Raw genomic sequence first — 27,591 nt, 5'->3', positions numbered from 1 at the left:
CATGATTGCTGTGTTCTTATCTCTTTTGAGTTTAATAGATTCCACGTGACACTACATATTCAAAGTCAGGCGTTGTGGGGTTGTTGGTCTCGTTGACTAGGTGACACTGGATTTTGCAAAGCGACAGGCTCCAGGAAAAAAGGAGCTGAGCATATAGTATTATATACCTTCGTTTACGCTAGAAGCATCTCATCTGTTCTTGTCGAGTTCTTATTGATCGGATTGTGAAATGGTTGGAAAGAGTTCTTTGAACGGATTGCAAAATGATTATTTGGTCGGTCTAAAAATACAAGTACTTCATTGGTTTTTTCGGGTTAAGAAAAAGGGTAAAGGCAAATTAGGTATTGTTGTGATTGTTAAAATAGATAAACAGGTGAAAATTTTAATAAAAGAATGATTGAAATAATAGCTGCTATAGAAAAGAGTAGTTGTCATTTATCACTCGTCACTGACTACTCCCCGTCCCAAAATAAATTAAATTTTCAGTTTTTACTTATAATGTTTAACTCTTCGTTTTATTAAAAAAAATTATGATTAACAATTTTATTTTTATTAGACGATAAAACATGAATATCACTTTATATATGACTAATTTTTTTAAATAAGACGGATGATTAAATGCTCGAAAAAAATCGAAAGTTGTTTTTTGGACAGAGCACAAAAGATGTGAGTCCATTTCGGTCGCATCCGATGTGTACTACTGGTATGCACCCATATCTGCAACCTACTGGTCACCTGACTCATCACCTATGCAGCTATGCTGACCCATTCACACAACCAAAGACCTCACATCGTTTAGTATGATGTTTAGTCGGTGAAATAAAAAGTTTTAGATGCCACGTCAAACGTTTGATTAGATGTTGGAAGGAGTTTTTAGACACGAATAAAAAACGAATTTTATGGCTAGCCTGGAAACCGCGAGACGAATCTTTTGTCTAATTAATCCGTCATTAGCACCTGTAGCACTTATGGCTAATCACGTACTAATTATGCTTAAAAGATTCGTCTCAAGATTTCTCACATAACTGTGCAATTAGTTTTTCGTTTTATCTATGTTTAATACTTTATTTATATGTCTATAAAAATTAGATGTGATGTTTTTGAGTAAAAATTTTTGGGAACTAAACAGCCTAAACCAAAGACAAGTTAAGAGTGTTCTCAAGAGCTTATGTATATTTGGACATACATATGGCTATTTGGATAATTATGTAAAAAAGATTTTACATTCATATTCCTTTGTAATCTAAGAGATCATGTATAATCCATTATCTATATTTATTTTATTAATATTTTACAATCACACACTCTCATGTTGATATTACTCTCTCCTCATGATTGTATATTAAAATATGTATGGAGGAGAGAACATCTAAATTTGGATAACATCTCTTTAATTTGGATGGTCATCTATTATTGCATGATGGTTTGCATGATCTGTTGGAGCTAGTTTTTCTGTTCATATCGTCTATTTTCCATATGCATGATGGGATATATATGAACTCTTAGGAATGCTCTAAAGGCCATGTTTAGTTTTCAAAAGTTTTTTCCAAAAACATCACATCGAATCCTTGTACACCTAAATGGAATATTAAATATATATGAAAATTAAAACTAATTACATAGTTATGGGGAAAATCGTGAGACGTATCCTTTGAGCCTAATTGATGCATGATTAGCTATGAGTGCTATAGCAATTAATATGTGCTAATGACGGATTAATTAGACTTAAAAGATTCGTCTCGTTGTTTTCCGGTGAAATCTGAAATTTATTTTATAATTAGACTACGTTTAATATTTCAAATATATAACCATACGTGTCGATTTGACCCATCTCCTAAAATTTTTTGGAACTAAATGGGCCTAAGCTAAGCTTCGCGGCAAAGCTAACCAAAGACAACCATGACATATCTGACTAGAAATCTGCAAATATCTCCGTTTAGATTTATTGCACTAGTATATGTTACATTTAATAGGTTCTTTTTTTTAACGGAGCGAGTATTCTCAGTCGTTAAAGTATAAATATTTATAGAATTTAAGTTTTATATCACAATATATTTATATTTTTTTCTGATTCTTACGAGTTCAATCATTTTAATAATATTAGAGTTAATTAGATAAAGAATCTAATTAACTTAAAATTAAAAAAATAATTACTGACAGGATTAAAAATCTTTTAACATTTTTTAGAATATACTTAAATATTCTAAAAATATTTATATTTTGAAAAGTTCAGTAGTACTTGCTACTAGTGAGCAACATATCGTTATCCATAGCTAAGATTCCCTCAGGTGATGTGTCGTCACGCGACGACCTTGACATGCTGGCCGCTGGCTCCACCTCCGAGCAGCAGAGCAGCAGCGCAATCATGGAACGCACTCGCTCGCCGCAGTGCAACCCCACGTGGTCCGATCGATCGACCATCATCATCCGCGACGCATCAGCTGTGGCGACCGACCCCATCCGCTGCCCCAGGGTCAAAGCTGTGTTGCGTCGCTGGCCGGCCGGCCGGGAGCACTTGCCGACGATACGCTACGCACTGGGCCTTTGTCTCCTCGCCTCCTCTCCTGTCCCGTACCCGTACACCATCCAGGCACCCATTAAAAAACTTAACTAATACGGACCGAAGAGCAGGGACAAAACCAGAAAAAAAGTTTAAAGAGTATAACTAAGCTAAGCTAATGTATAGTATCAGCTGTTTTTAAAATTTATATAATAATTTTATTATTTTTAAAGGGATTATGTAACTATAGGCGTAGGTTCTTAGCCATAGTTATTCCAAGCCTGATTTCGCTCCTGCTGAAGATGAACATAGACAACTTATTATTCGAGCTTATTCTTCGATTTTCTTTTTCTGAGCCAGAGACTTGCAGTTCTGCGACGTATGGTATCCAGCTAATGCCGGAAGAGTTGGGAGATGATTTTTATTCATTGGTGGGACATCCACTCCTTTTACATGTCACATAAATATTTATTAAAAAAATAAAGAGATCAATATATGATATGTCACTAATAAACTTGAATGTTTAAATTCGACGTATGTATGTTGTAGCGAAAAATGTTAACTAAACTAAAATTAGCATGCACACATTATTCATAACTAAATTTAATATTTTTTATGAACATGCATTATGTTTATAGAGTGATATATTTCATATTAATCAATCTTATTAAATTATTTCTATGGCATGCAAGAGATGTGAATATCCAATCAAGTGATGAATCTTTTCCAGAATAATTGCGTCTTTGTTTTGAGATGGTCTAACAGGCAAACGCCCACCCTCTACCCTACTCTGCCCCCCCCCCCCCTCCTCTCTCTCTATATGAAATTTATACCTAGAAAAAATTTTAACATATAAAATATCTAGCATTAAATAATATCTACTGTGAATATCATCTTAAAAGGTTAATAAAGATTATACACTTAAAAATTGTATATAAAAAATTATATACCATAAACAGTTTGTACATTAAAGTTGTCCATGAAACTTGGGCTCCTTGTTAGCCTTTCGAGAAAATAAACAAAATATTATTAATGAGTACGAGTTGTACGAAATATTATCGTACAAACAAATTTATCTGAGAAATGTCCTCGTGGTTAGGTTCCGTTTATTTTTACGGTTAAAACATCGTTCATGCTATAGTACCTAACCAAAAAATGATAACGAAACTCTTGGGGCGATGATATTTAAAAGACAAATTCGTTTAGATAAATTCGTTTATACGATATTATTGAACTTGTACAAATTAAATGTTTGTCGTTAGATATTCTTTTGACCTTTTCGTCTTTGTTTCTCAGTTGTGACGCCAACGTCCGTGACTTTTGCTGGCCTTTACGGCCTGGGGCCTGGAAGAGACCACGGGTTGCGGTGGAAGAGACCACCTGTGGTTGCCTCTTGCCTGCTGTGCTGCTCCCACAGACGAGATGGGCCCGCCTGACAGGTCAGACGCTTCAAGCCAAAACCCAAACAGCAGACGGGGCGTGGACGCGAGCGCACGTGTCCCGCCTGCGTCGCCGCGGCCCCGCCGGCCAACCCCTGAGCCTGTCCGAAGGCGATCCTCGTATCCGTCCGAGCGGCTTGTGGTGGTGGAAGGGTTCGTGATAATGGCGAATCGGTCATGATTAATAAACTACGGTTTGGTTTAAAAACATATTGTGAAAATCTAAATATTTAGAGATAATTTGTAAGATTAATCTAAAAATTTACGTGGTGTATATTGTGATAATCCTTGGTCCATACATATATCGTTATAATCATTATGCGGTTATCATGTAAAATTTATTGATATTGTAAAACCGTCATGTTTATTATACAAGATATCGTGATTATAGTTTTCACTAAAACCGCAACAATTATATTCCTACCATATGATTTGATCCTAAAACCACTATTATTTCTAAAAATATGTACGGTATTCGAGTGGTTATCATGATTATTATGGATAACTTGGATATTGCTTGTATGGTTTTAGTAGCTAGCTAACCACTGGCTCTAATTTATTTATAGTCAATTTAATAGCCAATTCATATTGCATACAAAACATTAACACCTAGTTCCACGTGTCATACACAATGTGTTTTGGAGCCTGTGCTATAGCTGGCTACAAATCTATAGTCCATTGTTCTTTTCTCTCCTCTCTATCTCTTTAAAATATGTTTATAGCTGACTTATATTATGCTATTATACTTGCTCTTAGAACAAGTTCAATAGTATAGCCAACTACTATCTCCAATTCATCTATAGTCAATCTAACAGCCACTTTATACGATAGTTATCTATAAAACATATACTACCATGTCTCACATGTCGTACACATATGGTGTCTTGGAGTTTGTGCTATAGCTGGCTACAAATATATAGCTCACTGCTTTTCTTTCTTTATCTTCTTAAAATATATTTATAGCTGACGTATATTTTGCTATTGCACCTGCCCTAAAGCTATAAGATTTTATCTTACGAAACGACAAGCGTAACTTGGGTGGGTGGTGGTGGTGACGGTGGCGGTGGCGGAGACGGTAGGTGGCCGGCCGGCCAGGGCACAGTAGCCTCGCCTTCCGCCTCTGACCGGCAGGCTACCGTCCACCGCGCCGCGACGGTAGCCGACGACTGGTGTCTGTCTGGCGCGGGTCAACCGGCAACAGGGAACGGCCAATGCCATGCGTACCCAACGAGAGCTCCCCTTGGCACTCATCACTGTACAGCACCCCTGCCACTACGGTTTACGTACAGGAGAGACTAGTCCGTTGTTTGTACTGTACTACCCCTGTATGATTGTACATTAGGGTTACACGTCATGTTTTTCTTAACACGAAAGATGATTTGGTTTTTAAGAAGCTATTCAATAGTAAAAAATGATTGAATTAGCTATTATAAAGTTAAGAAATCTACTTTAAAAATAAGTGATAATGAACTTCTGTATAAAACATTTTTTTAAAAAAAATTGTGTCATTTAGTAGTTCGAGAAATATGTGCAAAAGTCAAGAAAAAAATTAAGAATAAGTTGGGCAAAAGAACACAAACTAAAGGCCTGTTTAAGATACTAAGGTTGTGTTCTTGTTAGTTTTTCCCCTTAGATTTTGATTCTCATACTACTAGACGGGCTTTTTCGACGAGTTTGAAGATAAGTTTATTATTTCATATTTTTAAGTAAACTTTTGGCATTATAGTACTTAATTTTATTGTTTATACCATTATATAGCTATCAACAAAATCAGAAAATATTTCATCTTCACCTCCTAACAAACGCAACCTAAAATTGATGGATAGTTGAATTATTGGATTTTTATAGCTATTTAGGGCATAGACAAATGGATTGACTCCTATAGAGTTAAAAATAACTTGTTCCACAAAATTATTTCTAGAATATTTATATATGATTTTTGCGTACAAATATAAATCCAAAATCTACATGAACAGAACCTAAGTAATATTTTAATTTCCTTTTTTACTATAAAAAGGATGTAACATATGCATCAGGGGTATAGCCAAGAAAATAATCAAGCCCCAGGCTAAACTAAGGGATTTGGTCAACCATCTTAATATCTCATAGTTTTTTTTGATAAAATATAAAAAAGATCAAGGAGAAAAACCTACAACAAACTCGAGCCCTAACTGGTTTAGACTGGTCTCTACCACTGTATGTACACACCATCAGAATTATGTATAAACTTAAGCCCATTAAAAACCTAATAAATGGAGCTAGAGAATAAATATGCAATTTACATATTTTTTACTGATAAATCATACCTATATCTTGTGTAATCATGGACATTGATTGTAATATTGTGCAAAAGTCATAATCTCTCTTTATTATTTTCTTTGAAGATTCAAAAAAGTTTGTGTACCTTTCATTACTTTGCTCCCCTTTCTAGAATGACTCAAGAAGGTTATCGAATAGAAGTGTTTTAAAATAAAATATATGATTATGGTGTCGCGGAGTATGGCGCTACAAGTGAAAAAAATATGGTATCTTTTGGTCCTTAGAAAAGTATACCTCAAAGAAAAAAAATATTGTATTTCTGAGTTTGTTGCATAAAGTATGCCCTGTTCATGACTACTTTGTTCTTTTAGGACAAGGTCTAATATGGATATCTTCTGACAGCCTTTTGAATTAGTTTTGAGAAGCAACCTAGCACTGCTAAGGAAGCGACACATGGAAATCATGCTGGGCTTTTGGTTGAAATGATATACAGATATAGAAACAAACGAAAAGACAGGCTATCACACCGTGTGTACTTAGCGTAATTCTCAGAGGCGGAGCTGGACGAAGCTTCCTGGAAGCTTCCGGGCACCGAAAAGAAAAACGATAGCCAAAGGAAATGAAAATTAAAAGCCAGCAAGCGTGTAAATAGCTAGATATAAATCATTTAGGTTGTAAATGAGCATAATTACCTTGTGAAAAATTATATCTTCTTTCATAACTCGCACAAGTAATCACTCATGCCGTGTGTTAAATAACCACATAAAAACTAGAACCATGAATTGTCAAGGTTTTAAATTTCCATATTTCAAATAGAGATTGAAATTGCAAAATGCCTTCGTGTCGTCAGATCATGTGATATATGAAAATTCTCGAAACTTAGTATTAGAGAATAAAAATAAAAGATATTATTGTTATATAACCGTGTTTCATAGACAGAAAAAATATACTCCTAGCAACTAATTAATATTAGCTAACAGTTTATCTGTGGTGGGGAAAACATATCACCTAATACTTTCTTCGTTATGAACAAACCGGTATATCTTATACGTGCAATAAGCATTTGAGTTGTATATATAATCACCATGAACAATAAAAAAATTTCGACCGATTGGCCGATTGAACAAAGCTTCTACTATTAAAAAAAATATCAATTATAGTTAAATGGTTTGGCTTTATACGTAGCATGCATAGAGTAACATCTTTGTAAGCAAACAAAACTGCTCATTCTCATGCCTGATCTTCTATGAAAACTAGGAGTAATAAATGATCTATAAATTCAAAACCCCCCAGTAGTGTTTTTATTACGCCATAATATGTCCATATCCACGCCGGCCTGTATTATGCGTTTTCCAGTTTTTCACAACTGGTATACTTGGTATACTGTGTGATTATATGTGAATATCTATAATAACACAATTATAATGAGATTTATATTTCCAGTAGCTATAGTTCCACGGTAAGATGGTAGAGGATGTGAACTTCTGCTGTCTCTGTCAGATTTTTGGAGAAATTTAACTTACTGTCACTCTTGCGAGTGATCAAAATGAATTTACTACTCATTATCTATAATATATGATCTCATCTATGGTATATGAATCTAGTCATAACTCTGTTACAACAGTTATAACAGTGATAAAAAGTTAAATGTCCTGTATTTTTGCCCTAACTCACTCCGGGGGTGGGGCCCACTTCCTGCGGCTCCTCCACAATCATCAAAGCCAACCTCTCCTCTCCTCTCTTGTTTCTTTTTGCTTCCTCCTCGCGTTGTCTATCTCAGAGCGTCCTCCTCTTCTTCTCCATTTCTCCTCACGCCACCGCGCCAACAGGTCAGGTGTCCGCGGCGGCCTGAGAAGCGGATCAAAAGAGGCAACCACGCGCGCGCGCGAGAGAGAGAGAGAGGACGCGACCGGACCGAGCCCTGAGGCGAGGCGAGGGCAAGAATAAAGGCCGAGAAGATCTCCTCTCTTCTACCCCGCGTGCGCTGCTGTGTCGTCGTCACGAGCTCTCAAGTCTTGTGTGGGGGTGTGATCGGTGTGGGCGTGGACATGGTCGGGCGGATGGAGCGGCAGACGGCGTCGTCGTCGGCGTCATGCTCCCCCGCCGCCGCCGGCACGTCCTCGGCCTGCGGGGGCAAGAAGCGGCCCGACATACTCAACATGATCCGGGTATGTATGCCATGCCTTCTTGCGCCTCTTCGTTCCTTTTTTTTTCCTTTTAAAATAAGAATTGAGTCGCCTGCGTGGGGTTCATTCTTGGCTGTGCAGCACAAAGTTTCGATTTTTTTTTTCTTTTGCTCTCTTGATGTACTGGCGTCTGTCTGATTGAATACTGCAGGGTTTGATTTTTTTAAGCATCAGTTTAATTATCGAAACATTCTCTGAAATTTCTGTCAGAAACTCAGAATCATTCGGTCCAGGGTGCAGTCGAGCGCTCGAGGTTATAGGCACTTTAGTGAGTATTAATTACCATTAGGAAAAAATAATATTTACCATTATGAGAAAAAAAATCTTTTGTTTTTACTGGTGGTGGTTAATTAATCGGTTGAAAGGTAGTAAAAACTAGCGCAAGTTGTTAACTTGGAGTCACAGGATCTCCAAGTATGGGGTTGCAACTTCCAAGCAAAGTCGGACTTGTGCAACCTGGCTCCCTTTTTGACTTAGTACGCGTGCGGGCATGTTATGCCATGCCCCCATGCTGCCAGCCGTAAGCAACTTGTTGCTTTCTTGGAGTCTTGCTGTGCACCTACTTCCTCAGTTTGTAACCTTCCTGCACCAAACCAGTTCATCATGCAAATCATTAGCCTTATCTGTAGTTCTCGGGAATGATGGTATCATGGTAGTAGTTGTCTTCAAGCAAACAGATTTGTGCTATTTTTGTTATGTTACGTTATCTGTCTATTGCTGAGACAAACAAATGAAAGAAAACTCACCATCTATTCTTGCCTGCCTTGGGGAAAGTTGCCTCTTTGGTGGGTGTAGTTGATTTCTTAGGATTTGATTACATTTTGGTTAATGACGTGCAAGAGTCAGTAACTTGTGGTGCTAGACACTTGTTTTATGCTTACGAGTGTTACGAGTTCAGACCTGGACCACCCAACAAAGTAGCTCTTGAAGTATTGCCGATATCGAACAGAGTTAGGGGGATTATCGGCATGATCCTCAGGATTTTATCATGTGCCTTGTCTGCTAACTTAGGGGATTACATCACCTTTGAAAACAAAAGGATGAATACTACTTGTCTCTCAACCCTTGGAGTCCAATCTTAATTGCAAATTGTTATCTAATCGTAGTTTCTTTTACAGCTCTATGCCGTGGACCCCCACTTGGACCTTGTAGAATGCCCTATTGTTCACCTAATAAATGTTTTGTAGCACATCGTTTCGGAATAACGTAGCTGTTCCTTGCATACAACCACTATACCTATAGTGATGCTCTCCGAATAGTTTGGCAGTAGTAAAGCTAGTACTCTACCATACGCTTTTATCTCAAAATGTTATTGGATATACCTGTCAATTTGTGCAAAACATTTTTCTGACAAAATACATTCCATGTTTTGAACTCCTCATCGATGAAAATGGAACTTTCCTGTTCATCTGAACAGTCTTAATATTTTAGGGGATGTGATCGTTCTTTTTTCTAACCAAGGTTTTTTTTTTACATTTTTCTATCAGCAGCCAAAATGTTACTTATCATATGGGTTATTGTTGATTTATAAAGGTTTAGAATTTTTTTACAAAAAAAAAGATTCCTAAATTTTCAAATGAAAGTTGAAATCTTAAGAAGGAAAATGACAAACCGCAAGACTAGTTTTTTCTGGCATTAGCTCCTACATTTACTTCAACAATAGTTTTTTTTTAACACAAACATACTGTGGATGCTGCTATATGCTATGATTGCAACCTTATCTGCATAGTAAAATATTTTTTTATGTGAGTTTCTGTGGACTTATGCATATTGATTTATGATGCCATTTTCATGGGATCCTCTCTCCTCCTTTCTTCCTTCATCCTGTTTTGGGTTAATCCTCAATTATTATTTATGTTTACTAAATCAAATATACTGACATCAATGTGACTTTCCTGATTTGTGTATGCCGTTAAAGAGTGCAACGTGCCTTAATTCATCATCTACTGATACCGGCAAGGGGAGGAGTAAACAATCAAGCAACAAAGTGACTCATGGATTCCACTTGGTGGAAGGGAAATCTGGGCATGACATGGAGGACTACCATGTAGCAGAGTACAAGTATGAAAAGAGCCATGAGCTTGGTCTCTTCGCCATTTTTGATGGTCACTTGGGAGACAGTGTACCGAGTTACTTGAAAGCTAACCTTTTCCGCAACATACTGAAAGAGGTAAGCATTACTTCATTTGGATTTCTATTATGTGCCTGCAAAACTGTGACTATGTGTTGTTGATGGTTGCTCCTTTCGTCTACCTTATAAATGTATCTTTTCCTCAACTTTTGCCTTTTCTGATGTTGCAGCCTGTCTTCTGGACTAACCCTCAGGAAGCAATTAAGAATGCATACCGCTCTACAAACAAATATATTTTAGAGAATGCCAAACAACTTGGACCTGGTGGTTCAACAGCAGTTACTGCCATTGTAGTTGATGGCAAGGATATGTTGGTAGCAAACGTAGGTGATTCAAGAGCTGTTATATGTGAAAGAGGTGCTGCTAATCAGCTCACTGTTGACCATGAACCTCATACAACTAATGAAAGAGAGAGGATTGAGAAACAGGGTGGCTTTGTAACAACATTTCCTGGTACACTCTTTTTTCTCTATTTGTATCATCATTTGTCTTAGTCATACAAGATAAAAAGTTCCTTTGACTTAATTTATTGTATGGCCTGTTTACAGGTGATGTTCCCCGGGTAAATGGTCAGCTTGCTGTTGCGAGGGCCTTTGGGGATCAAAGCCTGAAGGCACACTTGAGTTCAGAACCTGATGTTATGCATGTACCAATAAACTCAACCATTGAGTTTGTCATCCTTGCCAGTGATGGATTATGGAAGGTATTTACTATAATTCCCTATAAACTTTTGCGTACATTAATCTTGTCATTAATGAATTATGGAAGGTTTTTAAGCATCTGTTCTGAACGATGTCCTTGCACATTCACACCCCGAATGCTATCTCACTTTTCCATTTGCTTCTTCAGTCCTTGTAGATTGCTTGCTAACCATGCTCTCTCATGTGCATCTTCTAGTTTATTGTGTAGTACTTGGTATATGTATTATCTAACAAATGCATGATCTACATGCCTCGATGATTATGCATTATTCTGCATTTGACATTTCTACGCCTAGTAGTATAGTATGTCCACAAAATCAGTTGCTAAAATCTACAATCTTGCTGAATGAAGGTAATGAAGAACCAGGAAGCCGTAGATCTTGTGAAGTCGATCAAGGACCCCCAGGCAGCGGCGAAGCGACTGACGACCGAAGCACTTGCGAGGAAGAGCAAGGACGACATCTCCTGCATCGTCATCAGATTCCGCTGCTGAAACCCCCCCAAAACACCACAAATGCAGACACTGTCTCTGCGTTCTTCTTCGTTCCGATTAAATTTGTGTGTGGTGAAGGAAAAAAAAAAGATGGTTTACCTATAGTTTGTAGCTGCTGTGAACAGTCCTAGATGAACTATATAGCAGGACAGAAATTGGAGATATGTTCAGACTGCTGTTGGGTTCAGTAGCGAGTGTGTGTGTGTGTGCAGGGTGAGTGTGGTGGTGGTCGTGGTGGTCATTCGTCTGTGCATACATACACCAGCATAAAACTGTCCATCAATCGAACGGGACCTGCATTTCAGGTTGCCGTTGTGTATTTGGTTTGGCTGTGAGTTGCTTGTGATGGTATTAGCCCCGAATGGTAAAGTTGATTTGTACATTTCTTGCTGGCATCCGGTCGTAAACGTGTTGTCAAGAGTTACTGTCCTCTCAACGGCTAACAACTTCCTCGACCATCTTTTCATTTCTGATTATACTTATAAACCAAATTAAACTTTGAATCTTAAATTTAAAATTGGTTTTGGGGTTTACACCAAAGTTTATATTTCAGCTGTCTTTTAGATCAATACAAATACGTATATATAATTTTTATTCATAAATTATTTTTCGTTTACAACTTTATCATTTGGTCTTTTCCAATCACCTCTTTAAGTGAGGACTTTATTGATAGACTAATTGCTAATAATGTTATATAATTAGGAAAAAGTAATTTGCGATTAAAACTTATATAGAGACTCCGAAAAACCCAAATAAATTATGAATAAATGTTCCGTTAGATACAAGGTAATAAGCATCGTGAGAAGGGACAATTACTACTACCCGGTGTTTGTATCTTTGCTAGAATAAGCAAATAAAGTATATTATTATAATGTTTCTACTTATAGGGATTCAAGATTGATTTCTTTTCAATCGGGCCCCCATCATATTACCATCATATGCTTAACATATCGTGGAGTCTAGCGGTACTGTCTTTCCGTTTATATTTATATCTAAGATTTAAATTTTTAACATTAAACTTAGAGTTAATTTTAAAATTCTTTTAATCATCGTTTATTTTTTAGCTTTAGGTTTTAGATAGCTAAAACATATATATTTAAAAATATTCACAAATTATTTTTTATTTATAAAGACGGCATACTACTACCGATACGATTGTGAGACCCACGATGTTACTCTCTGTTCTATATTATAAGATTTTCTGATTATGTCTGAATTCATCTATATATTAATATATATGTTTTGTATATGTGTCTAGATTCATTAGCACACATATAAATATAGAAATTGTCAGAAAGTTTTATGATATGAAACGGAGGAAGTACCAATAATCTAGGCAAGATCATTGCTAATGCACTTGGGCCATATATAGGTTACCTTTGTTATGTCACAGGAGCCTCGTGCTTTTTGCCCAGTCGTACTCATACTTGATGCTTTGTGTTGCATTGATCACGTCGCAGAATAGTGCTACTAGTCGCCAACTAACGTTTCTATCCGCATCGCGCATTTATCAGAACAGTTAGGCAAAACTCTTTTAAACCTCGCGGATATTCTCTTCTTTCTTGAACATCATCCAAACAATCATGAAAAGATTTAAAAGGACATGACAAAATAGATGAGTACATGATATATCTCTTCATAAACATGTAAGAGAGCAAGAGACCAAATTTAACTTCTACAAATTGTAAAAACAGATAAATTTGACAACTTATAGATATTGAGTTTAGACATGCATGTTTGTCTCTCTTGTCAAATTTGTTTATAATTAATCATTTTGATAACGTGAAAAACAAGAAGACATCAAGGATTAAAATCCATTTAATTAATTTCGCACTTAGACCAACAACAAAAGATAAAAACAGATTTGGTTACATGAAATTAGAGCGACACGACACGCAGTATTATTTTTCTATACACGGAGTTACGTGCCAACGATGCAGCTAGCAGTACACAGTGCACGGAGCATTTTTTTCCCATCCTCGAGTAGATATGTTTTCTATATAGAATTTAATATCTTCTAGTATCTAAGTTACTAAAATGTATCAAATTTTATATAAAAAACAGTAATATCTTCCGGTAACTTCTGAAAGATGATAAAATTGCTCGCTGCTTACTCAACGCATACATACGGCGTTATTATGAATACAACATACGAAGCATGCACTTGCAAGAGACATGCATATACTACGTGTCAACCAAACACGTAGCTACTGTCCAGCGCCCTGAACACGGTGGGCTCCTCCTCCATCGCCTCGGCTAGCTCCGGCGACACGTGCACGTACACCACCCAGTCGCCGTCGCCGCGCGCGCTCGGCATCGGCATCACGTACCCGGCGCCGGCGGGCCACGGGAAGTGGTACGACGCGAACGCCGGCGGGCCCGTCCCGAGGTCGGCGTCGCCGACGGGGAAGCCCATCCCGGACGACACGATGCACACCGCCGCGTCGCCGCCGCCGGTGCCGCCCAGGTACGCCCTCGCCGCGGCGGGCTTGGGGCGGCGCGCCTCCACCCAGTCGACGAGCCCCCGGAAGTGGTCGCCGGTCGCCGCCTCCACCACCCACGCGTGCACGTCGTCGGCGACGTCGGCGAAAGCCATGCCGCGCAGCTCCTCGGAGCCCCTGACGCCGTACGGTATGGTCAGCACGTTGCCGAAGTAGGCCCTCATGGCGCCGTCCGGGAACAGGCGGCCGCGCCCGTCGACAACGACGCCCATGCAGCACGGGCGCTCGCGTGACGGCGGCGGGGAGGCCGCCGCCGCCGCCACCGCCCTGGCGCAGAGCTGCCACATGTGGGCCGTGAACGCCTCCAGCTTCGTCCGCCCGGGCCCCGCCGAGGCCTGGAGAGCGGCGACGTCACCGGCGGCTATGCGGTAAATGCGGTTGACGGCGGCGGCCGCGGCATTCGGAGGCGGCGGGGCGGAGCCCACAGGAGCGAACAGGCGGTCGATCAGCGCGTCGGTCGACGGCGAGCGCGGCGGCGGCGGGTCCCGCGGCGCGACGAGGGAACGACGGAAGGACGGGATCAACTGTGGCGGGGCGCCGCCGTGACCGTCTCGGGCGGCGGCGGCCCAGGCGACGAGGAACATGTTGAAGGAGTAGGCGTCGCAGACGCGGTGGTCGAACGTGCAGCCGACGACCGCGCCGCCGCACTTGAACTTGGTCACCTGCAAAGTACGTGCGCGCGGGTGAAACCCGGCCGCAACGGCGACGCGCGATATTAGCCAATGATAGTAGTTTGCTCTGCATGCATTAAGCTAATTAATCATATTAAAAAAAATTAATATGCGTACGACTTAACCTTTCGACCTATGTACTACCTAATTAATCAACGGTTGCAGTGTCACTTACTTAACCATATTTATCTAATTAATGGTTACTGTGTTTTAATCATATGTTGTTAATACAATTAGATCGTACGTGTTAAAAAAATTATACGGGGTGTCATTAATTTGGTCCCTTCACGCACTTTTCAATGACGTCAAAAGCGCATCCCTGTTGGTAACAAGTGCATGCTTGACGTAATTAACCTTTATTGTGAGTAAAATCATGAACACAATATATTTAAACGTTCTCGGAATAATGTTGTACTACTAGCTTAGTGTATCATGGACTATTACATTGCTCTCCGTTTTCAGAAAACATATCTTTTTCATTTTTATCTTATTAGTGATTAGAAGCATCTTGATTAATTAGTTTGTAACACAAATTAATTCTCTCTTGCAAAGTATTTTTTTGAAGGATCAAGGATGCCTTCCCGATGAAAAAAAAATGAAGACACATACCTGAACAGACATAACGCTGGCGGCGTTCTTGGCGGGAACCAGCTTCTCGACGCGCTCGTCCACCACGCCGAACCGCAGCTCGCGCATCTCCACGCCGGCGGCGGCGCTCGCCTCCGTGAAGTCGACGCCGCGGCCGCTGCACAGAAGCTCCGGCTCGCCGTCGCCGTTGGCCACGACCTCGCCGGCGAGCGGGTAGTACGGCACCAGCACCTTGGCCAGAGCCTCCTTGAGCGCCGCCGCGGACGGTGCCGGGTGGCGGTAGCAGAGGAGGACGCTGACGTCGAGCGGCGGCAGGAGGAGGTCCAGGTTGGACAGCCTGAGGCGGTGCTCCTGCGTCGGCAGCGCCGGCGCCACCGCCGTCGTGATCACCTCGCCGTGTCCGGCAGTGACGCCAGCGCCACCACCTTGTGCATCCTTCACCATGTTTTGGATGCCTACGTGCAGTGTAGCGAGGCAGTGGAGAGCTGAACTTAATTTTTTTTTTAAGTGGAGAGCTCAGCTTAATTAGGCCTGCATGTTCAGACACTGGGTGGCCTTGCTTATGATGGGGTATTTAAAAGCAGGGGTAGGTAAACTAGTGACCAACTTAGAATGCAATCCAGCTTAAAAACATTTGCAGTAAGTGTACTACTTATTATCTGATGATTTTTATATAGTCAGTTCATAATTTCACTAGTTGCTTGCCTGGGCAAAAAGTGGTGTAATTACTTTTGTGCACTTCACTTACTTTGCCAACAAAAACTGTAAGCCGGACCAGCCTATAAAGACTACCTATTTTTGGATGCTGGTGTTTTTTTGTTTTTGAAAACTTGGATGCTGGGTTTGGTGTATATATAACTTTGTGTCATGCATGCGTGTGGTTTGGTTGTAGCTCCCCTTTCGTTTTAGATGAGAAATCACCAAAGATTGTGTACGATTATAGATTATCATCGGTGCACTTTTAAAAATACGTACTAATGATGTGTTTTGTGTAAATTTTCTATGTAAAAGTTTGTCATCTAACCAAGCAAATTTTATAGTTTCTAGTATTCAATTTAGTCCTTTATATTTAAATAGCTATCAAATAAATAAGTAATCAAGAATATATGAAAGACTCGTAAGAAAATAACAGGGCCAAAGAAAAAGCAATAGGGAACAACAAATACGATCTTATATATTAGTTATTTAAATATAATCTGGACGTAATATCCCATATAGTTAAGGATAAAGGGAGTAGATCGATATTACTTCTCTGGCTCTTGTCACTTACTGCAGTTTCTCTTGCTAGCTTTCCTGCCAACAAATTAATACGTAGTATATCTAGGTTCACAGTGAAAGAGCTTGGGAGAATTATAGTAGTCATGCCAACCTGACCTATATTTCAACTCTTTAAGCTAAGCTATCTTTGGCCTTGTTGAAATTTGTTTGAAATTCGGTCAAGGGTGATGCTATTGAGGTTGGCTATTATCCAAAGCAGTTAAAAGGAGGTTGTCTTTTGGCTTTTTATTGAAAAAATAGATACGTACAAATGAAAAAAATAATTTGGGCATAAAATAAACTAAGACGAAATCTGCCCAAAACAACTCCAGATCAATTTAAGGTTGAACATTTAAATTTTGGCTTATAAGTATAAGTATGAATGAAAAGATGATGGTGAAATAATAATCTTTCTTGAAACGATAATGTGCCACGTCATAAAGAAATATGAATCGACTTCCACTCTGGACGTTGCATGCCATCGGATCTTTCGAATATCATAATATCTTTTCACCTTTCGGAAAACTTCTGCGTAGCATCTATCTGTAATATACATGATGTTTGTTTGTCACATTAATTATTAACACATTATAAACAAATGGAAAAAAATGTAAGTCAGTGTCCAATTATCATATGTTACATTTTTCAATAAATACTACACCCTCCATTCCAAAAATATAGCAAATAAATATTATTTTCATACTCATGTACCTCAATATGTTTTATTATATGACATAAAAATATAAACTTACTACCCATGGTTACACATATATCCATATAACCAACTATGTTGATCAGTCATCTGATTTTTTTTCTTTCCTTTTATCAATATAACTACCTATGTTGTATAATAAACATACTAGTAGGGTGTGTGCCAACTGCCAAGTGGTTCAACGAGAGGTGACTCCGGTGAGATGGTAACCAATGGCAAGATGGCACTTGGCAACCAAGGAGGAATGTCGGCATATAAGGACGATTCGAAACAGTATATTTATACATGAAAATAATTTATAAATAGAATTTTTTATACATATTTTTAGCGATAAAAACAAGATTAGAAAATAAATTACGGTTAAAAACCTCTAAAATAAATTTAAAGTTTAAGATTAGAAATTTAAATTGTGGCTTATAAGCAGTAACAGAAGCAAACAGATGGAGATATATACCGATTATTTTTGTTCAGAATATAAAAGACCGATCTAGCTAGGTGCTGCCTAACACCCCCATGAACGAACTACCTGAATGTCGTTTAGTACTCCAACCACAGATAAGAATTCAGAGAAGCTAGCTGCAAGCTTAATCCAGACCACCATGGACCGGCCAACCACCCAAAGACATGGCTCGATCGATCGAATGAATTGACTCTGCGGCAACACCTTCCCTTGTCACTCGCCGTGCCCACACGATAGTAGTGGCGCTGCTTTTCATTGTTGCAGATGCGATGTGATAGTCAGATGATTCGCAGGGTATAAGCGATTATCAGCTTTGTAATCATCCGTCCGTCTGACTCCCCAAAAGCAAATAAGCATGTTCTCGAAAATTAATAGATAAATAAATCGTGAGCATCATCCTAAGCTGACAACTTCGCTTGAGATGATGAGAACCTCACGAGGGATGAGAACCTAGCTATGATCTAGACTACTACATCAAGTTACATGGAGCTGATAGAATCAGTCTATGAGGCATCGATGGTCTTTTCAGAGCAATTTTATTATCATTAAGAAAATATCCAGAGTTTACTACGTTATTTAGTGCTAAAAATTTAGCATATCCAGTTATCTTGTATCTCGATTATTAAAATTTTTTAAGTGTAAATTTTGATATCTATATATATATACTTTCTTGAGGATGCTTAAGGATGGTAAAGTGTCCTCTTAAGAAATGTCTAGCAATTACAACGTGTTATAAAATAGTTGGCTCTTATAAATAGTTTAGAGTGTCACTAGACTGAGAATAAGTTGATATAGATGTAGATATATATGATTAGAGATAATAGAGACGAATAGAAACTCTAAATATAAAGAAAAATTCCTAGAGATATGAAATAGAATATTAGAGACATAGTAGGTTCAAATTATTTATAACTTATCTTATTCTCCAAGTCTCTATCAATATAGTGCAATATACAACATACTATGTGATTTCTCTCTCGTCAACACAGTTATCTACATAATCTAGAAAATATATAAAGTAGTAGAAAAAAATACTAGCTTTTCTTTCCATATTCTCACCCATTGACCAATTTATCTTGTTGCTTACCAGAATCATTGGTCGGTTTGTAAACAATACACACATATATATATATATGTGTGTGTGTGTCGGGAGTATCCGTAAAAATATTATATAGAAGTGATATTGTTTTTTTGGCTTCTAGCTATATATATATAATTTATTTATTAAATTATTGTCTTCATCATGTCATGGTCGTCACTAAATAAGGTAAATCCATGCATGAAAAATTCATGACCGTACCAAAACCATTCCCAATAAAATAAATATAAAATGGTATCGATCGCCTTCGACTATTTTACCCTAGCCGGCCTGTCCCAGGTGCATATATGATGCCGTGCCATACTGCCATAGTGCCATGTTGTGCTTCTGCATTGCCGTTTGGCCGGGCGGGAATGGATATATGCCTTATCATCATCTCTCCATCGTCGTCATAGCTACGTACGTACGTACGTACCCTGCTTGAAGAAGATCGAGAGAGAGAGAGAGAGAGAGTTGAACACTATCTGCAGTGCGTGCTTCACACACGTACGCCCGCATTGACAGCAACCGGCGAACCAACAAGACGGATGGTCATATATATTCGTCGTGGTGATCTTTTCCTTTTCGCTAGATCAAATTGTGGAAACCTTTGGTTAGGTTGGTCGATTTGGATCGCCATGGGGATGGGAGAGCGAGCGAGCTACATACAGTGGTCCCGGATAAAGGTGGTAATGGGTAGATACCTAATAAATACCACTACCTCATACGTACCCACCTTCACGAAATAAAATTTCGCCTATTGAGGATTATCCAATTCTATTCATGAGTACATTTTTTTCTCATACCCATATTCACGTGGGTATTTTTACCCACGGCTAATCCACACTCAATTATCATCCACAATGCTACTTTGCTTGTGCTAGGGTTTTGAGTCTGAGAAATGGAGAGTGGAGACTGTTGGGCGGCGGCAGCTGAGACGTTGAGTAATGTTCGGTGTGGACTGTGGAGAGAAAAGGGGTGGCCGCTAGGGTATTTTTAGTGGGCTGGATGTGCTATATTTTTTAATGTTGGGTCTAATTTTCGTGGGTGAATGGTGTAATTTATTTTTTATTTATTTATAATGGATACTCATTCGACGATGAGTATAGATACTACTGCTCGTACTCAAACCGAATTAACCCGTTACAACCCGACTGATCCGTTACCACCCGACTGATGCATGCATCAATCGATCTCATTCCTCTCACTGTCACGTCGCGTCCATTGAAACGTTCGCACAAAGCACGCGCGCACACCACCGTCGCACGCCCAAAAACAACGTTAGGTGCAGCAGGTATCACCACGACGCGACGCAACACGGCCGGCCGACCGGCTCCGAGGAACAGACCATGCGTCCATGCATGCTTGCCACTAGCGCGAATTAATAGCTCAGCTACTAAGCTCTTGCCTTCTTGGCCACTGCTCAGCTCAGCCGGCAGGCCACGACGCGTGCATGCATCTGTAGCCGAGTCCGAATTGGCCGTCACGTCGGAGTCCCGATCAGCTCAGGGCCGGGCACCTTGTTTACGCTGGCTGAATCGCCTCCCACTTGCTTCGTCTCCGGCCCGGCGCCCAACGAGAAAACGGGCGGAATCAGTCGAGGATTTGCTGTCTCGGGTCGCCCTCGCCGCCGGCGCGCGGCCGGGTTTGGGCTGCGGAGCGTACTGGTCCGGTGGTCTCCAGCTCTAGCCCAAGCGCATGAACCGCGGTATCAGGCGCTGCGTGAGCTTTGAGCCCAGTTCAGTCCACGGCCCAGCAGCTTGTAGGTAGCTACGCGTTGTCACGGGACTGGCTCAGGCCGGCCCAGGGCCTCGATGCACACGGTTCATGTAGGACTTTTTTTAAAAAAAATTTTAATAAAATTTTCAAAAATAGCAAATCTAGTCTCCCATTGCCAATATAGCTGGTGCAAAATATAAAACGCTAACTTGATGGACACGATAATCTATGTAGAAAATGACGAAAGTGGGAGAGGGATGGCTATTGAACAGAGAGTGTAAATTTTGCATGCAATCCCCTTGTCGCCCAAGAGCTTAGCGCTTTATCCCCTGACAGGGGGCGCTTGCAAAATAGCTGAGATGGACAGTGGAGGGGGCTTGGGGCCCCGGTCATTTTATAAGCGGCCCCCTTGTTGTCCTATAGTTGGGTATTTTAAGGTCGTATAAGGAGTTACATGCAAAACAACAGCCAATATGTCCTCCAAAGCTATAGGGCAGTAAGGGAGTTAACTGCAAATATGCCACCCTCCGTCTAAGGACCATTATCCTATTATCTATCGTCGACTGACATTTCAGATTCCACGTTCAACTAGTGAGTGTTTTATATCTCGCATCTGCTAGTTGGACATTGGGACTGGATTTTTGCAATATTTTGAAACAAAAAACTATTTTTTAAAAAAAATAGAAAAATCGTGTTGTAGTACATCGCCTTTCCATTATACGCATGCAATGAACAGGTACATAGTCTATGTACATATAACGTACAACTACATATAGACCAAGTATATAAATACTTGCAGGTTACACGATGCCCAATCAAATCAATGTAATTAGGCTAGAGATGTACACGCAAGATCAATGACACGCGGGTGCCATCTCGATCGGCCAGTTGTTAGTTGCCACGCGTGTATAGTATGTTGCATGTGCGTTGGACAACAATCTCCCCGGCGAGTGGCCGGGTAGTACTCGACCAACAAATTCGGCAGGGCGACTTTGAGCTGGGTCGCTGCGCTGGCCTGCTCGCCGGCGTCAACGGCTCCCTCATTGCTGGTGTCGTAGCAGAAGAAGACGCCGACGTCGATGGGTGGCAGGAGGAGGTCGAGATTGGAGAGAGTCACACCGTAGGGATGATAATATATTTACAAACAAAAATAATTTATAAATAAATTTTTTTATATACTATTCATAGTAATATAAAGATCTAAGGCTGAAAAGAAAGCTAAAATCAACTTTAAATTTAAAATTTGACTTACAAGTATAAGCTTAAACGGGAGATCGATAGGGATGTGTGCTCCGGCAGCGGAAGCTAGCGGCGCCGCCACCGTCGACGTGGACGTGAAGAGAGAGCAGTGTGTGATACGGACACGGGCATGTTTGCGATGTGGAGCGTGTGCTTCGCTGGGGCCTTGCTGCAGCCGGCCAGCCGCGCTCTATTCCTCTCTGCTGCATACATGTGCACAGTACAGTGTTATGTCACCAATCTTACCTACGTACTGCAAGCATCTCGATACATCGTTTTTCCTTAAATGCACAAAGTCATGCGACCGTAAGTAGTACCACATTACAATTTACAAACAAGCACAACATCGAGATGCTTGCAGTACGTACAGTATACATTACACGATGACGAAAGCAAATCGGTCGTGAACTAGACCTGCATGCTTAATTTGTACACACACAAGAGACACCGACACGATCTACATGGCACGTACGTCGACGCACGATGGCGCCATCGATCCCGACAACTTATTAACAACCCACGCGTACGTAGATTGCATGCATGTCTCTTGCCACGCTTACGTCACTACGCCTGCCCGAACACGTAGTCGGGCTCGATGGCCTGGAACACCGTGGCCGGCTCCGCCTCCATCGCCTTCACCACCTCCGGCGCCGCGTGCACGTACACCACCCAGTCGCCGTCCCCGCGCGCGCTCGGCATCGGCATCACGTACCCGGCGCTGCCCGGCCACGGGAAGTGGTACGACGCGAACGCCGGCCGCCCCCACCCGAAGTCCACCTCGCCGACCGGCATCCTCATCCCCGACGACACCACGCAGGCCGCCGCCTCCGCGCCGTCGTCGCCGCCCAGGTAGGCCCTCGCCACCGAGGGCTCGGGCCGCAGCGCCTCCACCCAGTCGACGAGGCCCCGGAAGTGCTCGCCCGTCGCCGCCTCCACCACCCACCGGTGCACGTCGTCCGCGACGTCGGCGAGGGCCATGTCACGCAGGTGGCCGGGGCTCGTGGCGCCGTACGGTATGGTCAGCACGTTGCCGAAGTAGGCCCTCATGGCGCCGTCGCGGCGGAGGCGCGTGCGCCCGTCGACGACGACGCCCATGCTGCACGAACGACGCCGGCGCGGGGACTCGGCCGCCGCCCTGGCGTGGAGCTGCCACAGGTGGGCCGTGAACGCCTCCAGCTTGGTGCGCCCGGGCCCCGCGGCGGCCTGCAGCGCCGCGACATCGGCGGCGGTCACGCGGAAGATGCGGTTGCTGGCGGCGGCCTCCGTGGGAGCAGGCGGGGCCGGCACACAGCTGACAGGGACAAAGAGCCTGTCCGCGAGCGCGTGGGGGCACGCCGGAGCCGGGACACTCGGCGCGAGCAAAGACCGGTCGAATGACGGCGCCGGCGACGGGGAGCTGCCCCGGGCGGCGGCGGCCCAGGCGACGAGGAACATGTTGAAGGAGTAGGCGTCGCAGACGCGGTGGTCGAACGTGCAGCCGACGACCGCGCCGCCGCACTTGAACTTGGTCACCTGCAGCTCACGTGCAGATAGATGATATGATTCGTGTAGTCTGCCACGTGTGCAATTTTTTTTTGCAATTGTACGTGCTTATTCGAACAGAGACACGAACATTTTGGTTGCTACGCTTAAAAAAGTTGTGGCGCGACGCGAACCTGCACGCACATGACGCCCGCCTTCTTCTTGGGCACGAGCTTCTCGGCGCTCTCGTCGACCACGCCAAGCCGGAGCTCACACAGCGCGGCGTCGCCTGCGCTGGCCTCGGCGAAGTCGACGCCGCGGCCGCTGCACAGCAGCTCCCCCTCGCCGGCGGCGTTAGCCACGACCTCCCCGGCGAGCGGGTAGTACGCCACGAGCACCTCCGCCAGGGCGGCCTTGAGGATCGCCGGCAGCGCGGCCGCGGCGCCGTCGCCGGCGTAGCAGAAGAAGACGCCGACGTCCATGGGCGGCAGGAGGAGGTCGAGGTTGGACAGCGCCAGGCGGTGCTCCTGCACCGGCAGCGCCGGCGCCACCGTCGTCATCGACGTGACGGTCACCTCGTGGCCATGCGCCTTCGTAGCCTCGCCCTCGCGCACCATGTCGTGTGCTCGATCGTTCTGTGGCTGTGTGCGAGTGTGTGAACAATTGGAGGTGATTTGGATTTGAGGATGAATGGGACATTTATAGAAGAGAGGCTGGAAATCAATTTTGTGAGGTAGACATTTTTTTACTGCACTAACTAGTCAGTTCTTTCAAATTGCACACTGTAACATATAATAAGTAGTCGTTTTTATATATGTAGTGCAGGTCAATATGTCATTATTAATTTGCACAAACAGATAAACTACTGTGTTTCATTTAAACTGTACTCCCTCCACAGTGCCATTGATATTTTTTACATGTTCAATCGTTTATTTTACTTAAAAATTTATGTAAAAAATTTATGTAGTTATAATTTATTTTATTGTGATTGAATTTGTAGCTAAATATATTCAAATTATGTCATATATTTTTTCATATTTACATATATTTTTTAATAACACAAATGGTCAAACATCAAATGAAAAATTAATAGCGTTATATATTAAAATACAGATATGTTGGTAGGGAAGACATAGCTCTCCACAGATTCGAAGATGGTGAGATTTAAGGACCAGTCTAGATGCGTGTGTTTTTTTTAAGGTATATGGGAAAAAAAAAACGTCACATTGACTAGTCCATAGTAGCTTGGTTGCTAGTTTTTGAAAGACCTTGAGTTAGTTTTTCCCCAAGACTCCAAAGACCGAGAGTCCGAGAATAACCTGGTTGCTTGTTTAGTTTTACTGACTGAAGAATCATCCAAAGATCAACGCGTGCAATAAGAGATCACAGCGGGTGCCCTTGACCACAGAGCACTCTCAGAGTCACGATGTAGTATGTAGGGTGGATTCTATAGCATTAAGCGGTGTTTTTTTTTCAAGATTTGTATAAAGTTAAAAGAATTATTTTAGATGTCATATGATGAATTTTAGAAAATTTGTTAAGTTAAACGTATCGTTTAGAAAATCAACTGTAAGAAAAAAAAAGGAGGGGGGGGGCTGATTGTTATGCCAAAAATGCCAACATGCACCTTGTGTCACATGTGAGAGTTATCTGGGGTACAAAATGCAAAATAATAAAGCCCCCTTTGAAACCTACGGATATACAGGATTTTTGGATTATCATATCTCTGTTATAGTTATTTGAGTGTATAAACGTTATATGGGAGTATCAATTTCTATATAAAAATTTTTACACGAAACACCACGCTACGCTTATGTTCTTGGGAAGCATGCCCGTAAAAATTCAAAAACTTGCAAAGGAAAAGAATATGACTGATCCAAACACAAAAAAATGCATTGGAGCATGATAACAGGGTCCTCGTTACGAACTTTTGTGCAAATATTATTGTCCCTAAATAGTCTTTTCTATATTTCATTTCAAGAACCATCTAAAGAACCTATGCACTGAAGAGGTTAAATCTAAACAGACATTTAAACTCTCTTTTCTTCTACACATTACCTCGAGAGACTATGCATCGGGACTGCTAAACACTGAAATATTCTCAACACGAGAGTAGCTTGCCAACAAATTTGCAGTAGAAAACTTTCAAGGCTAATCAATTCCAGCTTAAACCTGCCATGCATGTGTATGACCATTCACCAGCAAACGTGTCCTCACATGCATGTCCAAGCATGTCGTAGTCAGCCGTTTCTTGCCCAACACCTTCCAGCCTTTAAATGTAGCTTAACACCACCCTTGACTCGATCAACATGCATCATGATTCAATTCGAAAAGCAACAAAAAGAAAAAAAAACAAACAATCAACACATTGTCAAGCCTTCCTAAAAAGCATTAGCTCTAACGTGATCATTGATCAGCTGGGAGTGGTATGATCAGGCAGATGCATGCTAGCTAAGAATCTCGTTGATTCACTGCATAAACATGGCTGGCCAATTGCACCGGCGTCGAGCTGGATCCAACATGGGGCTGCAGGGGCTCGAGCCCCCGTTACCTCCGTTAAACCTATTGAAGCCCTCACAAAAACCTCACTAAAATTTTATGGTGAAGATCAGTAGAAACGGGGGCTGAAACTCCTAGTCAACGTTGACTAGACCCACCACTGCTGCCGTCAATCAGGTTTGGTAAAGTATTCAAGAAAAAGGGCAACGGCGGCGTCGCCGGCGCCGGATAGATGTCCCAGAGAATCAGAGCTGCCTCTGCTCTTCAACTGATGATTACTATATACTGTATCATCCTTCAACTCACTGAATAATCAGAGCTGCCTCTGTTCACTGATGCTTACTACTGTATCACCCTGAAGCTCAGTGGCCTGTCCATGAGTAGTCAAATTATTGACGAAAAGAATTACTAACCCAAGTAAAACTAATGTAATTAGTTTCCATTATCTGGCGATCAAGCCATGCATGTGTGAAAATGCCACACGAAAGGCATATGGGGAGGTATCTTTGCAGGAAGGTTTAGTGTTTGATGTCCCAGTTAACTGTATTTTTTTCCTCCCCTGAAGAACTTCGATCTGACAAATACGTGCATGGCTGATGTTTCACTCCATTATTCATGGACATCCTACCAACCACAGTGACACGATGCTTGAGCTAATCTTCACACCTACACAGGTTACATATTGCATGTACTCACATATGAAAGAACAAAGTAATTTGGTGACCAGGAAGGCAGGAAGTCAGGCTCTTTTCAACAAAGGTGAAGGAATGTGGTCAGAGCGAAGAGACCAGAAAGCCAGTGCCGAAGTAACAAGCAACCACACTCAACTAGTTAAGGAGTAATGTGTGGGCTAAAAATTAATCGTCAGCTAATAATCTCTCTAGTTGCAACAAAGGGTTATATACAACTAATAGTAATACATCATCATCACTTGAACCCCCCCTTCCTTTCTTGTCAATCAAAGCCTAGTGTTAAGATGTAACAGGAAAAATATATTAGGTTCAGTTGGAAGATCACCAAGAAAAGGGCTCCATGCCAACACACAAATTTTAAACCTGAAGTTGGTCAGAGCTGATCATAACATGCTGGTTAATATAACTGCTCACTAAACACATGTCACTTCCTTGCATGTAATAGCTAGCTAGATGTGTGCATATGCTGATCAAAAGCTAGGTAAGAAAGAAAGAGCATGCAGATGCAGGTGTGTCTGTGTTGATGCTAGTGTGATGCAAGCAACGCATTACCAAGATCGGTGCTGTCGGCAATGGTTAGGTAGTGAATTATATGTGCAAACTTTTCCTTGGTCTAGATATTTGGTTAATTAGTTGCCTGCCGAAGTGCAGAGAAGCTTGCTTGCAAGTCGTAACCAACAATTATTCAATTAAGCAGGCAATGCAGGTGCAGTACAGTTTCAGTAGGTGCACTTCGTTAAACTACAAATTACAATGCTATTATTGTATTGTGTACTTAATCTACATGCAGTTTAATTATTGTTTGGGATCGAGGTTGGTTGACCGGGTATATATACATATACTAGTATGTTGTTCCCATCGTTTTGGTTAATAACAGAGGCACCTGTTGGTTAATTAGCAGAACTACTTATATAGTACCTCCATTAATTGATCCGTATGCTGCATTATTAGCCAGTCAGTGAACCAGGGGAAATTTGTTGTATCTAGAATATATATCTCACAAAG

General features: G+C 41.5%; 3 protein-coding genes across 3 annotated transcripts; 1 reads left to right on the top strand and 2 right to left on the bottom strand.

Moving 5' to 3' along the window:
* Positions 1-7,968: 7,968 nt before the first annotated feature.
* On the top strand, positions 7,969-12,091 carry LOC102720138 (probable protein phosphatase 2C 44). Its single transcript, XM_006652735.3, has 5 exons — positions 7,969-8,366; positions 10,303-10,554; positions 10,686-10,968; positions 11,064-11,218; positions 11,569-12,091. The coding sequence occupies exons 1-5, from the start codon at positions 8,247-8,249 to the stop codon at positions 11,707-11,709; spliced, it is 951 nt and encodes a 316-aa protein (XP_006652798.1). The 5' UTR covers positions 7,969-8,246; the 3' UTR covers positions 11,710-12,091.
* A 1,445-nt stretch (positions 12,092-13,536) lies between these two features.
* Positions 13,537-15,999, bottom strand: LOC102710587 (coniferyl alcohol acyltransferase-like). The gene is made up of 2 exons (XM_015836083.2): positions 15,491-15,999; positions 13,537-14,872 (listed from the first exon to the last, which is right to left on the bottom strand). Exons 1-2 carry the CDS (start codon positions 15,911-15,913, stop codon positions 13,901-13,903), a joined length of 1,395 nt encoding a protein of 464 aa, XP_015691569.2. The 5' UTR covers positions 15,914-15,999; the 3' UTR covers positions 13,537-13,900.
* Positions 16,000-22,135: 6,136 nt separating this feature from the next.
* On the bottom strand, positions 22,136-24,073 carry LOC121054281 (coniferyl alcohol acyltransferase-like). The gene is made up of 2 exons (XM_040523637.1): positions 23,590-24,073; positions 22,136-23,446 (listed from the first exon to the last, which is right to left on the bottom strand). Exons 1-2 carry the CDS (start codon positions 24,010-24,012, stop codon positions 22,499-22,501), a joined length of 1,371 nt encoding a protein of 456 aa, XP_040379571.1. The 5' UTR covers positions 24,013-24,073; the 3' UTR covers positions 22,136-22,498.
* Positions 24,074-27,591: the final 3,518 nt, after the last annotated feature.

Source organism: Oryza brachyantha, chromosome 4 (assembly GCF_000231095.2).
Source record: "Oryza brachyantha chromosome 4, ObraRS2, whole genome shotgun sequence".
Taxonomy (NCBI): domain Eukaryota; kingdom Viridiplantae; phylum Streptophyta; class Magnoliopsida; order Poales; family Poaceae; genus Oryza; species Oryza brachyantha.
This window is presented reverse-complemented; position numbering and strand designations above follow the sequence as displayed.

What these genes read in the sequence shown, in the direction of transcription:
- LOC121054281 (XM_040523637.1), bottom strand. Translation starts at nt 24,012, where the DNA reads ATGGTGCGCGAGGGCGAGGCTACGAAGGCGCATGGCCACGAGGTGACC. An exon ending in CGGGCGTCATGTGCGTGCAG is followed by an intron (nt 23,447 to 23,589) that starts GTTCGCGTCGCG and finishes CGTGAGCTGCAG; the next exon opens with GTGACCAAGTTCAAGTGCGG.
- LOC102720138 (XM_006652735.3), top strand. Translation starts at nt 8,247, where the DNA reads ATGGTCGGGCGGATGGAGCGGCAGACGGCGTCGTCGTCGGCGTCATGC. An exon ending in ACATACTCAACATGATCCGG is followed by an intron (nt 8,367 to 10,302) that starts GTATGTATGCCA and finishes ATGCCGTTAAAG; the next exon opens with AGTGCAACGTGCCTTAATTC. An exon ending in CTTTGTAACAACATTTCCTG is followed by an intron (nt 10,969 to 11,063) that starts GTACACTCTTTT and finishes GCCTGTTTACAG; the next exon opens with GTGATGTTCCCCGGGTAAAT.
- LOC102710587 (XM_015836083.2), bottom strand. Translation starts at nt 15,913, where the DNA reads ATGGTGAAGGATGCACAAGGTGGTGGCGCTGGCGTCACTGCCGGACAC. An exon ending in CCAGCGTTATGTCTGTTCAG is followed by an intron (nt 14,873 to 15,490) that starts GTATGTGTCTTC and finishes CGTACTTTGCAG; the next exon opens with GTGACCAAGTTCAAGTGCGG.